The 13643-nt window shown below is 36.2% G+C and overlaps 2 protein-coding genes across 2 annotated transcripts in view; both read right to left on the bottom strand.

The window, feature by feature from the left end:
• The window catches only part of LOC117075393 (complement receptor type 1), a 221972-nt gene that overhangs the window by 39318 nt on the left and 169011 nt on the right, over window positions 1–13643 (bottom strand). The window lies entirely within an intron of this gene.
• Window positions 1–13643, bottom strand: part of LOC117075394 (complement receptor type 1-like) — a 100897-nt gene that overhangs the window by 31876 nt on the left and 55378 nt on the right. Inside the window, exon 5 of the mRNA XM_033197706.1 lies at window positions 759–1157. Within this exon, the coding sequence (XP_033053597.1) occupies window positions 759–1157 (399 nt within the window). The remainder of the gene's footprint in view (window positions 1–758; window positions 1158–13643) is intronic.

The following is a 13643-nucleotide window of genomic DNA, read 5'->3' as shown; positions in this document are numbered from 1 at the left end:
GCAGACTTGCATTCCAGTCTTCAGTCTGCAAGTTAAAAGTTATCTGATTTCCCTAAGGCACATATTCTCTGTGAAACATAGAGGCCAGGCACAGTGGCTCATGCCTATAATCTCAGCACTTTGGGAGGCCCAGGTAGGTGGATTGCTTCAGCTCAGGAGTTCGAGACAAGCCTGGGCAGCATGGTGAGACTCCATCTCTATAAAAAAATATAAAAATTTTAACCAGGCCTGGTGGCATGCACCTGTAGTCCTAGCTACTTGGGAGGCTCAGGCAGGAGAATTGCTTGAGCCAGGGAGGCAGAGGTTGAAGTAAGCCATGATCGCACCACTGCAGCCCAACCTGAGTGACAGATTAAGACAGTATCTCAAGCAAAACAAAACAGACAAACATAGAACAACTGGTAACTACCTAATAACTTTGTTTTAAGGATTACAATTCACATGTAGCCTGTATTATAGTGCCTGGCCAGAGGAATCACTCATTTTGTATCAACAATTATTATACTCAAAGGTAATTGACAGATCTGTTTATAAGAACCCCAAAGAAACATCATATTCCTTGCCCAGGTTGAGCTTTGCTTCTCAATTTCAGCACATGTGTATGTACACATACCTTCTGAATTTCGTGTTCACTGTCTAGAAAATTTGCTCCCGACCCTGCTCAGTACACATCCCTCCCCCTGAACAAATACTAATCTCCTGATCCAACAGCAATGCATGTCACTTGCAGGGCCTTTCTAGGCCTCAGTCAGACTCACCCCTGGAGCAGCTTGGTAACTCTGGCTCCCATTTGTTCAGGGCCTGGCATTGCACACGGCGGGATCCTTTCATGACAAAGCCAGGCTGACACCTAAACTCCACAACTTCATTTAAGGAAAATAAACTTCTGTTGACAGACACCAATATTCCATTTTTCACATTTGGAGGCATGCATTTGTTAGGTATAATGCACTGAGGGGCCGGGCCGCTCCAGATGCCCACTTGATCATCTTTGCTGGTGCAGTATATGGAGGGCTCACCCATGAGCTCAAACAGCTTTCTCCCTCCGCTTCCAAGATTGCAGCGGTAGGTCACCACAGATCCGTAGTGAAAATACTCTCTATTGGTGCTAAAGAAATCTCCATTGGCGATGGTGGGGGGTAGCCCACAAGGAATTACTGGGAAAAGGAAGAGCATAACAGTCAATTTAAATAATGAATGACAAAAATCTCATGAATCACTAAACTGTAACTATTTTTACATTCATTATTTGCTTTTAATCTTTGCTAACATGTAGTTACATTTTTACAAAGTTGTAATTTCGGTGGGCATAATATGATGTGTCCTGCCTTTCTTACTTATGTGATTTCCTATAATATTTGCGTGCATGTATTCACTCAATCCACTTTCTTTTCATTTTACATAGCTCTTTGATTATAGTATTATAGAGTTTATACTGTTTTCTCCTACTCTTTTCCATTTGCTTTCTTTAATTTGCATTTTTGTTATTAACTGAGGTTAGCTGTTTTAGGAAAACAAAATATAAAAACCTTCACTAAAAGATAAATTATAAGGGAAGAGAGAAGACACAAATATACACAGTAGGAAAAGGAATTTAAACATTGTTATGGATATGAGAATATTTATAAAACTGTAGACTACTGAGGGTTAAATATTTTGAAAATCTAAATGATATAAATGGAAATATAAATTGCCAATATTCATTCAAAAAATGTAGAAAGCTAGAATTACCCAAGAAACATGTAAGAAGAATAAAAATAATAAGTTCTATTGAACTTTCAAGTAACATATGCTTCCAAATGTAATTTCAATATTTCACAACATACAAAAGATATAAAACTTACCAACTCATTTACTCAAATCTAAGTTTGATACAATAACATATCTGTGTAAAAGTGGTCATTTATTAGTCCACAAAAACCCCTAAATGTATGTTAAACATATAGACCAAGACATAGAAGAATAAAGCCTAGCATGTTTAAGTGAAGTCCTGTCATGAGAGGAGAGAGATAACAGATATAAACAACATTTGAAGAAGTAATAACTGAGAAATTTCCAAGACTGATGCAAGATTACAGATTCAAAAAGTTATACAGGCCTGGCGTGGTGGCTCACGCCTGCAATCCTAGCAGTTTGGGTGGCCCAAGTGGGCAGATCACCTGAGGTCAGAAGTTTGAGACCATCCTGGCCAACATGTGGAAACACCGTCTCTACTAAAAATACAAAAATTAGCCAGGCACAGTGGCACAGGCCTGTAATCCCAGCTACTGAGGTGGCGGAGGTGGGATGATTGCTTGACTCTGGGAGGTGGAGGTTATAGTCAGCCAAGATCGTGCCACTGCACTCCAGTCTGTGTGACGAGAGTGAAACTCCATCTCAAAAAAAAAAAAAAACCTCTATAAACCCAAGCAATACAAATACTTACCTAGACACAACATAGTAATATTGTAAAAAAAAAATCTATTTTAAAGTGTAATCCATTTTATTTTATTTTATTTATTTATTTATTTATTTATTTTTGAGACAGAGTCTCGCTCTGTCACCCAGGCTGGAGTGCAGTGGCCAGATCTCAGCTCACTGCAAGCTCCGCCTCCTGGGTTCACGCCATTCTCCTGCCTCAGCCTCCCGAGTAGCTGGGACTACAGGCGCCGCCACCTCGCCCGGCGTAATCCATTTTAAAAGCAGCAGGAAACATGGACAATAACCTTCGAAGGAACCACAATTAGAAAAATGTTTAAAGAATTTGTTGTCAGAAGATCTACAATACAAAAATGCCAAAGAGACTTTTTCAGACTGAAGGCAAATAGTTTCATATAGAATTTATAGAATTGCAGTAAGAAGGAAACATACCAGAAAGAGCTCATATGTGGATATGTTTTCATTTAGGATCTTTATGATAGAGAGAACCTCTACAGTGATTAGAAGAAACACAAGATGCAAGTAAAGATTTTATTACGGGCTGGGGGTACATGGCACGCCTGAAGATCACACAAAGGTTGGTCTGCGAGGAATGGAGAGAGAGAGAGAGAAGGGGACCCATCGGCCAACGCCTTTATTGGGGACCAGAGTATGACCCAGCAGGCATCTCCCATGGGGAGTTCTAACTGGTGAGTTTAAAGAAAGCAGGCACATGTTCCAGGAAGGCATGCTGCGACTGAGAGGTGGTCAGGGCAGCATATCTGCGAAGTCCATGCAGGGCACAGAGGTCAGGGACGCTAGTCAAGTAGGTTTTATCTAGCTGTCCCATAGAGAGGTGGTCACCAGGAGGCAGTTGTATAAGGCAGATATCTGGCTCGACCACGTTGAAAACTGGGAGGAGGTACAGAACTAGAAAGGGCAATAAGGGTGACTAAGCTCTGCTTCTGGCATGAGAAAGCTAAACATATTCTAAATGGATGCTGAGGCAACATAAAAATTCTAAGAATTCACTATGGTGTAAATACAAATAAATACTGTTTTTATTTATTTTGAAATATAGTGTCTTTGAAATATAGAATATATGTACTTTGTTAAATCAAGTGTAGCCTAAAGCCTTACATAGTTTAAGCTCAGCCTCAAGGTTTCTCTGTACACTGCGAACTATAATAAGTGAAGATGTAAACAGACTGTAGACTACTCTTATGCCAATCACCGAGTTTTGGCCAATCAAATGTGGCCAACTGTTTGAACTGTCTTCAAATAAGACAAACACTGAGCTATAACCAATCCAGCTGTTTCTGTACCTCACTTCTGTTTTCTGTATATCACTTTCCTTTTTCTGTTCATAAATCCTCTTCTACCATGCAGCTGGACTGGAGTCTCTGGCCTACTCTGGCTCAGGAGGCTGCCTGATTTGCTAATCGTTCATTGCTCAATTAAACTCTTTTAAATTTAATTCAGCTGAAGCTTTTCTTTTTGCAAAATGTATGACAACAATACAAAAAGAGGGGGAAGACAAATGGAATTAAATATTAATAGTTTGGGTACTTGCATTGTTTGGAGAGTGGTAAAAGCACAATTTTAGTAGACTATAGTAAATCAAGGATGTCTATCTCTAGAGTAGTCATTTAAGAATAACTTAAAAGCTACTGGGGAAAATAGAACAATAAAAATACTGGATAAATTAAAAAATGTGAGAAATGAGGAATAAAGGAACAAACACATGAAACAAATGGAAAACAAAAAATCAAGAGTTAGACTTAACAGTAACTAGATTAAATTTATTTATTTATTTTAAATTTGTATTATTAAATTTAAATGTTTCAAACACTAATGAACAACAAAGACTGAATAAAACAACAAAACTTTACTATATGATGTTTATAAGAGACAAGCTTTAAATATAAGACAAAGAAGGGCTGAAAGTAAAAGATTTAAAAAACACATAATATGAAAACAAGAAAAAAAGTTTATGTAGCTGTGTTAATGTACAAAGTAGATTTTAAGGCAAGAAGTATTATAAGAGGTAAAGAGAGACATTTCATTATGATAAAATAGTCAATTCAGCAGAAAGATAGAATAAACCAAAAATTTCATGTGTTTAATAACACGTTTAAAATACATAAAGATTGCTAGAACAAAGAGGAAAGACAGGCAAATTCATAGTCATAGTTTGGGATTGTAATGGGTTGAATAACCACTGTCCTCCTTAAAAAATATCTGTGTCCTAATCTCTAAAACCTGTGAATGTGACCCAGTTTGGAGAGTCTTTGTAGATACAATCAAGTTAATGATCTTGAGACCATCCTAGATTGCCACGGTCGCCTCTAAATCCATGCCCAATGTCTGTACAGGAGACAGAAGAGCAAAGAAACACACAGAGGAGAAGGCGACTTGAAGATGGAGGCCAAGAAGGAAATGATGCATCTGCAAGCCAAGGAACATCAAAGAGTGCGAGCAGCCACTGGAAGGAAGTCTGGAGAGAGGCACAGAATAGCTTGCAGATGGAAGCAATCCTACTGACATCTTAACTGGATTTCTGGCTTCCAAAGTGTTAAGAGAGTAAATTTTTCTTCTTTGAAGCCACCAAGTTTGTAATAAATTGTTACAGCAGCCCTGGGAAACTAATACAGATATTTTACACATGCCTCTCTATAACTGAAAGAACAAGTGGAGGGGGAAAAAAAGACTGTTCTAAACCACATTTTCCTAAATGACATTTCTAGAAAATGAAACAAAATAAATGTACAGTCTTTTCAAGTGCATACATAACCTTTTACCAAAATGGTCCATATTCTGGGCCATAAACCTTGTCTCAAATGATTAAATTAATGAAAGAATGATAACTAGAAGACCTCCAAATATTTAGAAATTAAGCAATGCCCTTCTAAGTAGCCTATGGGTCAAAGAAGACATCAGAAGGTAAATTAGAAAACTTTTATGTACAATGATAATAAAATATAAAGATTGTGGAAAGTAAAATAGTTTTAGAGAAAAATGTATAGGTTAAATGTATATATTAGGAAAATAAAGGTTGAAAACAAGTTATCTAATCAATATAAAGAATTTAGGAGTGGAGGAGTACACGAAGCTTAAAGAAAGTAGAATGAAAATAAGCAGAAATCAGTAAAAGAGAAAATAGTCATATATTAAAGAAAAAACAAGAAAGTTAAAAGTAGTTTATGTGAAAAGCTTAGTAAAATTGATAAAACCCCAGTAAAACTAATTAAGGAAAAAGAAGCAAAAAGATATTACAAATATCAGAAATTAATTAGCATAGGGGTATCACTACAGAATTACAGACATCCAAAGGTTTTTCTAATATGAGGATATAATAAACAGTGTTATGCTAATAATCTAGAAAATTTAAATAAAATGAGTAAATTCTTTGAAAAATATAGCTTACCCAAACTAATTCAATATGATAGAAAATAATAGCTTTACAGCTATTGAAGAAATTGAATCACTAATTGAAAACCTAACAACAACAGCAACAACAACAAACCCTCAGGTCTGGATTGCTTCACTGCTGACTTCTTCCAAACATATAAGGAAAAATAATATTAATGTTACACAAATTATTCAGAGACTAGAAAACAATAAACAATTTTTAACACATTTTACTAGCCCAACATAATCTTGATGCCCAAACCTGATAAGGACATTAAAATAAAACCAAGTTATAACCAAGATCGCTTGAGAACATAAATGCAAATTTTCTAAACAAAATATTATGAAACTGAATCCAGCAATATTTCCAAAGGATGATACAATGATCAAAGTGAGGTTTACCTTGACTGATTTTAAATATTAAATCAATGTTACAATGTTACAATAAAAATATGAGCAATCCTGCACACACACACCACACACACTCACACACATTCCATAGATAGGATAATCATCTACAACCCATCACAAGCAACATAGGATGATTCTAGGAATTCAGTTTGTTTGCCCTTTAAAGATCAATCGACGTAATATATTACATTAACAGAGTGAAAAAGAAACATGATAATCTCAATACATGCAGAGTGATCATTAGAATGAACATTCATGATAAATCTTTTAGCAATTAGAAGTAAAGGGGAATTTCCTTAATCTAATAAAGGATATCATACAAAAATCTACAGCATACATCATGATTTATGATGACCATTAAAAGCCTTGTATCATCTCTTCTATTCAATGTTGTACTGGAGGTTCTAGCCAATGCAGTAAAGCAGGTGAAATAAACAAAAGATATAAGAAAGGAAAAGATTTAAAAACTTTGTCAGATTCATAGATGACATAATTATGCAGCAAATTTAAAAAAATACAGAAAAACTATTCAATTTAAAAGTAAATTTAATACAATTGCTGGAGCTGAGATGAAACAGGTGCATATCTAAGAAGTAAACAGAGAATAAAATTTTAAAAATAATATGTAGTAATAAAGATAATGAAAGATGTACATGACTTCTATAAGGTAAATAACAAATATTATTACAAGAAATTAGAGAAGACTTCAAAAATGGGAGGATATATCATGTTCATAAATTTAAACTTCAAAACTGTAAATTGTTAATGTCCACAAATTGATGTACAAGTCAACAGAAACTCAATACAAATTCAAGTAGGATTCTTTTTGTGGAAATTGACAAGCTGATTCTAAATTTCATATGGTAACGTGAAGTGCCAAGAATAACCAAGTAAATCTTGAAGATGCACATAGTTAGAAGATGTATGCCACCAGAGATCAAATCTTAATGTCATGCGATAGTAATTAAAATCTTAATGTAATGCTGTAGTTTTTTTTTTTTTTTTTTTGTCATTATAGTATGGCAAAAACCAAACCAAAACAAAAACACAATGTATGGTAAATAAACCAATGGAACAGAACCTCCCTGGAATGAGAGCCACATATAAGGTCACCTGACTTATGGCCATGGTGCTACATTTAATAAATGATATTAGATCAATTACCTATCCATAAGAAATAGGGTCTCACTCATCCATAAGAAACAGGGCTTTGTCACCTGGGCTGTAGTGCAGTGGCACCACCATAACTCACTGAAGCCTTGAACTTCTGTGCTCAAGGGATGCTCCCACCTCAGCCTCCCAAGTAGCTGGGACTATAGGCGTGTGCCACTGAGTCTAGCTAATTTTATTTATTTATTTTGTAGAGACAGAGTCTCAGTTTGCTGCCCAAGCTGGTCTTGAACTCCTGGCTTCAAGCAATCTTCCTGCCTTGGCCTCCCAAAATGCTGTGATTATAGACATGAGCCACCTCACTTGGCCCAACTGCTCAAGTAGAATAGAAAAAGCAGTAACTGGAAAAAAATAAACACTCATAAATTGAATATTATTAAAATGTAGAACTTTCATAACCAAAAGACATCATTAAGAAGGAAAAAAGAAAAGCCATAGCCTGAAAGACAATGTTTGTGTTATATTTATTAGAAAACATGAGAATATTTAAGAACTTCTACAAAACAATAAAACAGTAGACAAACTAGTAAATAATAGGCAAAAGTTTGGAATAGGCACTTCACAAACATATGAAAAGGTACTCAAGATCATCAGTGAAATACAACATAATAATAAAAAAAATCCGACAATCCTTCATGCAGCAACAAAAGTGACTTCCAAATATAACACTGAGCAGAAGCCGGACACAAAAGAGTACCTATTTTTTGATTCTTTTATAAAATTTAGGAAGTGGCAAAACTAATTATTAATGTAATAAATCAGAATAATGGTTACTTTGGGAAGATAACTGGGAAAGGGCATCGGGAAGGCTTCTGGGGTGCTGATAGTGTTCTATATCTTAATCTGAGTGTCATTTACATGGATGCGTTTACTTTGTAAATAACCATTGAACTGCATAATTAAGATGTGTGCACTTTACTGCATATATGTTATACTTCACCAAAAAGTCTACATGGTACAGGAAAATTGTTGGAAAAAAAAAAAGACCTCCCAACAAAGTAAACTCCAGGGCTTTTCTGATGAATTCTTTTAAACATTTAAAGAAGAAATAATACCAATTTTATATAAACTCTTTCAAGGAAACAAATACATGAAACACTACCAGCTGACTTTATAAGACTGTCATAAGTTTGATGTCAAAATCTTATTAAGGACATTACAAGAAAGAAAATTATAGTCTAATCTCTCAAATATGTTAGGAATGGGATGATGAAAGTGTTCTGGAATTAATTAGCAGTGTTGGTTGCCTAATGTCTTAGTCTATTTGGGCTGCTATAACAAAACACTATAAACCGATTAGCTTGTACACAGTAGAAATTTATTTCTCGTAGTTTTGGAGGCTGGGGACTTCAAGACCAACACTGGCAGATTCAGCATCTCCTCCCATGGCGGGAGGGCAAAAGGAGTTCTTCTGGGCCTCTTTTATTAGGACACTAATCCCATTTGTGACGGCTCTGCTCTCACGACCTAATCATCTTTGAAAGGCCTCACTTCCTAATGTCATCACCTTAGGGGTAAGGATTTCAACATATGAATTTGGGGTGGACTCAAACGTTCAGACCGTAATGCACAACTTTGTGAATGTACTAAGCACCACTAAGTGGTATAATTTAAAAAGGTAACTTTTGTGATACATGAATTATATTTTAATAGAAACATCTAAAATGTATCATAAAAGCATATTTGCCATATATAAAAATGATTAAATATTATGACCGAGATGATTTATTTTAAGAATGTAAAATTGAAAATCAAAATCATTTGCCCTTGAAAAATGTACTCAAAACAATTTGTTACATTAACAGAAAAAGAGAAACAGATATGGTTACATCAATATATGAAACTAAAGTGTTTGATAAACCTCAACATGATTCAAATACCAAAAATTTTTTTAACAATGAAGAATATAAGAGAATTTCCTTATTTCAAAAATGGTTATCTACAAAAAGCCTACAGTAGACACCAACTTAATGGTGAAATGTTTTAAACTTTAACTTTGAGATGTGGAACAAGACAAGGATGGCATCTATTGGTACCAATGTTCAATGTTACACTGGTGGTCCTAGCCAGTGTGATAAAGAAGAAAGAAAATAAGGAAATAAGGAAGGAGGGAAAGAAGGAAGGAAAGAAGGAAAGAAGGAAGGGAGGAAGGAAGGGAGGAAGGGAGGAAGGGAGGGAGGGAGGGAGGGAGGGAGGGAGGGAAGGAGGGAGAGAGGGAGGGAAAGAAAAAAGAAGACAAAGAGTTAAATAAAATTATAATTATCTGGGGGTTTTGTACAGTGTCAACCAGCCAATTTGGAATTAAGTTTTCCAGACTTAGTTTCTCTGTATGGTTCTGGACTAGGGTTACAGCATGAGAAATTAGCTGATATTTGAGAGGCAGAAGTTAAGCAACAGCCATTCCACTCTGAAGGTCATCTTTGGATAGAGCTGGTGAGGCACAGTGCAGGAGTGGAGGGTTCAGAAGATAGACCTTTCACCAGAGACTTGAGAAATACATTCACATGGGGAGTTTCAGCATCCTCTGCGTCGGCTCATTCTCTGTAGGGCAGGAACGACAATGGGAAGTGTTGCCATTGAACTGGGTTCTCTGAATTCACTTGGGGACCAAAGGACCTCAGGGTGGCAGAGTCCAAGTGGCAACACTTAATGTCAGAGACAATGGGGGTTCTTGTAATGGATATTAGAGCTGAAACAGCAATCAGAATGATTTGACTGAAGAGAATATTGTTACTGGGCTAATTGATCATGGAGTCTCTAAAACCGAAGTAGATGGATAGCCGACTAAAGTATTCCTTGATGTGTATAAGTGGAGGAGATTTAGGTCAAGTGAATAAGAGTCTGACTTGAATTATTGCAAAAGAAGTTCATTGTTCATCAACAATTCCTAGACTTGAACAGTTTATAGACCCAGAGCAGCACAAACGGATGGGAGACTGGATCCTTTTGAGGAAGCACCTGCTACACAGTCAAAAGCATGTATTGTAAATCTTCCCCTAGCCTTCTCCAAGAAGACCTGAAGTCATTTACCAGGATTTAGATATAGAGAGTTTACAGAACTAGAAACAGAGATAAAAACATAGATATAGGTATAGGTGTATTATTATATTTTTGTTTTCTCTATTTTACTATTTTTTCATATTTCCAAGAAAATTTCTATTCCAATTCCATGTCATCTTGTTATAGATTTCAAATAAGACGAAAGGTTTCCCAATTTGTTTTACAAAATGACAAAATTGTTTCTTAAAGTGGATAAACAGCAATAAATGTGTGACCAATGTCATTTGTAAATTTAGATTCTGAAGCTCATAAACTTTCTAGTAAAAGGAACATTTTTAAATGCCAAGAAGAAAAGAAGAAAAGTCCCCAAGTTACCTAAAGAGAACAGTAAGACAAAGATGTTATACACTGTATTTCTCTCAGCCTCAGCCTGGCCCTCACTACATAGGTGTATTATTTTTTAATAAAATGAGATCTTGCCATATATGCCATTCATCTGATTCTTTTCCCACATAAAGCACATCTCTTTCTAGTCATTAAGTGCTTCTTTATGCTATCATTTTTTATGGCTGAATACCATGCCAGTGTATGGATATACTTTTTTCCATTCTGCATAGCTATTTTATGTTTCTTAGGGAATTCTTTATAGTGATCATTTGAACACATCTTTTTCCTCCTAGTAGATTATTTCCAAACCATAGTTTAAAATATTTAGGTTGCTCTAACATTTTAACTAATATAAATGATGCTGCAATGAAAAGTTTATACCAAACTGCTTTAAAAAGTGTGTGATTATTTCGTAAGTATAAATTCTAAGAGGTAGGTTAAAATATATGCCCACTTCTGAGGTTAATAGTGCATGGTGCCTTTCGAGAGGATGTGTTGATCTCGTGGTGCGTGAGAGTCCAGGTTCTTCCACAGCTTCACTAACCTTGAAGAGCATAAATGTTAAAAATCTTTACTGATTTGCCAAGCAGGATGATTATTATACTGGAGGTGGTAGAACCACCATAATTTCAAGTTTATTGAAGTAAAATCAAGTTTGAAGGATTTTATGTATTTAAGCCCCCAGAATTAGAAAAGACACATCCCAGGATAAGGAAGAACTTAAGGAAAGGGTTGCCAGGAACCCTGTAGGAATATTCGAGAACATTACGGCTGTCTTCAGCCATGTGAAGGACAGATTGCACAGAAGGAATTCGGTTAAGGTTTTTATTATTCCAGAGAAAAATTAGAATGTATCAGTAAAAGAAAGAGGAAGGGATATTTCAACTCACTCTCACAAACAGGTGTTTCATTATCCCAAATGACAGTATTGCCTGAGATGATGCATGTGGCGGACGAGGAACCAATGAGTCGGTGTCTAGAGGCAAAAAATAAGGAATATTATGTTCCAAAGACACAGGTCAACTATCCAATTAAGTTACTACTTCCAGAGATTACACTGTTACAGAATCAGAGGGACATTTTCCACTTGTCAAAGGATTATCTATCACCTTCCCAAGTTTCACATTCTTTTTGGGACTTTTGGACTTCCTTTTTCTTACCTTCTCAATTGGGTGAGCTTTCTCTTCTTTATTACCTTATGACACTTTTTTATGCAAATCTAAGATGAATTACAGTTTTTCCTACAAATTTCATTTTTTAAAAGATAATACAACTTCTTGAGTGCAGGGAAGCTGTAATATATATACATGTATACGTGTGTATGTAGTCGTGTTGCATGTATTTCTTTGCCTTAAAAGTGTGAATGTATGGATGCATGGGTGGGCTTTTATCAACAAGATTCATCGAAGAAGGCCAAATAGGCCATTCACAGTGGCTCACCCCTGTAATTCCAGCACTTTGGGAGGCTGAGGCAGGAGGATTGCTTGAGCTCAGGAGTTCAAGACGAGCCTGGGTAATACAGTGAGGCACTGTCTCTACAAAAAATTTATTAAAAATCCAGGCATGGTGGCACATTCCTGCAGTCCTAGCTACTCAGGAGGCTGAGGCAGGAAGACCGCCTGAGCTGGGAAGGTTGAAGCTGCAGTGAGCACTGATCATGCCACTGCACTGCAGTCTGGGCAAAAAAGCAAGACCTTGTCTCAAAAAATAAGAAAGAAAAAAGGAAAGAAAGAAAGAAGAAAGAAAGAAAGAGAAAGAAAGAAGGAAAGAAAGAAAGAAAGAGAGAAAGAGAAAGAAAGAGAGAGAGAAAGAAAGAAATAAAGAAGAAAGAAAGAAAGAAGAAAGAAGAAGGAAGGAAGGAAAGAAAGAAGGAAAGAGAGAAAGAGAAAGAGAGAAAGAAACAAAGAAAGAAGAAGGAAAGAAAGAAAGAGAAAGAAAGAAGAAAGAAAGAAAGAAAAAAGAAAGAAAAAGGAAGGAAGGAAAGAAGGAAGGAGGGAGGGAAGGAAGGAAGGAAGGAAGGCAGGAAGAAAGGAAGGAAGGAAGGGGATTCATAACTAGAAGCAAAGGAAATCCAGGCTGACCAAAAAGAATTGAGCACTCATTTTATACTTAAAATATTAAAGTCAGCAATTCTCAATTAGTATATCTCAAACTGTTCAAAGTGTGCCATAAATGTGGAATAATTTATGACATTTATTTTACTTCACCTTAGACTCTGTTGTGATAGATGGTTGGGTGAAACTAGTCATAGTGAGGGTAGGGTCAAACTTGATAGTACTATACATGAGGAATGAAGCAATATCAAATAACAGTCGCGGTTATTGGTTTAGCAGAGAACTTTGCTTTATGAGTATGTAAGAAAACCTGGCAACATAAAGCTTTATTCAAACAACAAAATAGTGCCAAATGGAGATCAAATAAATAGTGAGACAACAGTGGGTGCTTCTGAAGACACTTGATGCACTGTTACATTATAGTAGTGATTTATGATGTACTTATTAATGACTTCAATATCATTTTGTTGTTGTTGTTACTTTTTTTGAGACAGATTTTCACTCTTGTTGCCAAGGCTGGAGTGCAATGGTGCGATCTCAGCTCGCTGCAACCTCCACCTCCCGGATTCAAGAGATTCTCCTGCCTTAGCCTCCTGAGCAGCTGGGACCACAGGTGCCTGCCACCACACTTGGCTGATTTTTGCATTTTTAGTAGAGATGGGCTTCACCACGTTGACCAGGTTGCTCTTGAATTCCTGACTTCAAGTAATCCGCCCACCTTAACCTCCCAAAGTGCTGGGATTACAGCCACCACACCCAGCCTCATTTTGTGTTTTAATGCCTTCTAGTATCCCACCAAAAATGAAATCATTT

Source organism: Trachypithecus francoisi, unplaced genomic scaffold (genome assembly GCF_009764315.1).
Source record: "Trachypithecus francoisi isolate TF-2019V2 unplaced genomic scaffold, Tfra_2.0 Lachesis_group5, whole genome shotgun sequence".
NCBI classification, from domain to species: Eukaryota; Metazoa; Chordata; class Mammalia; order Primates; family Cercopithecidae; genus Trachypithecus; species Trachypithecus francoisi.
Note: the sequence above shows the minus strand (reverse complement) of the source record. Positions and strands in the feature narration are given on the sequence as shown.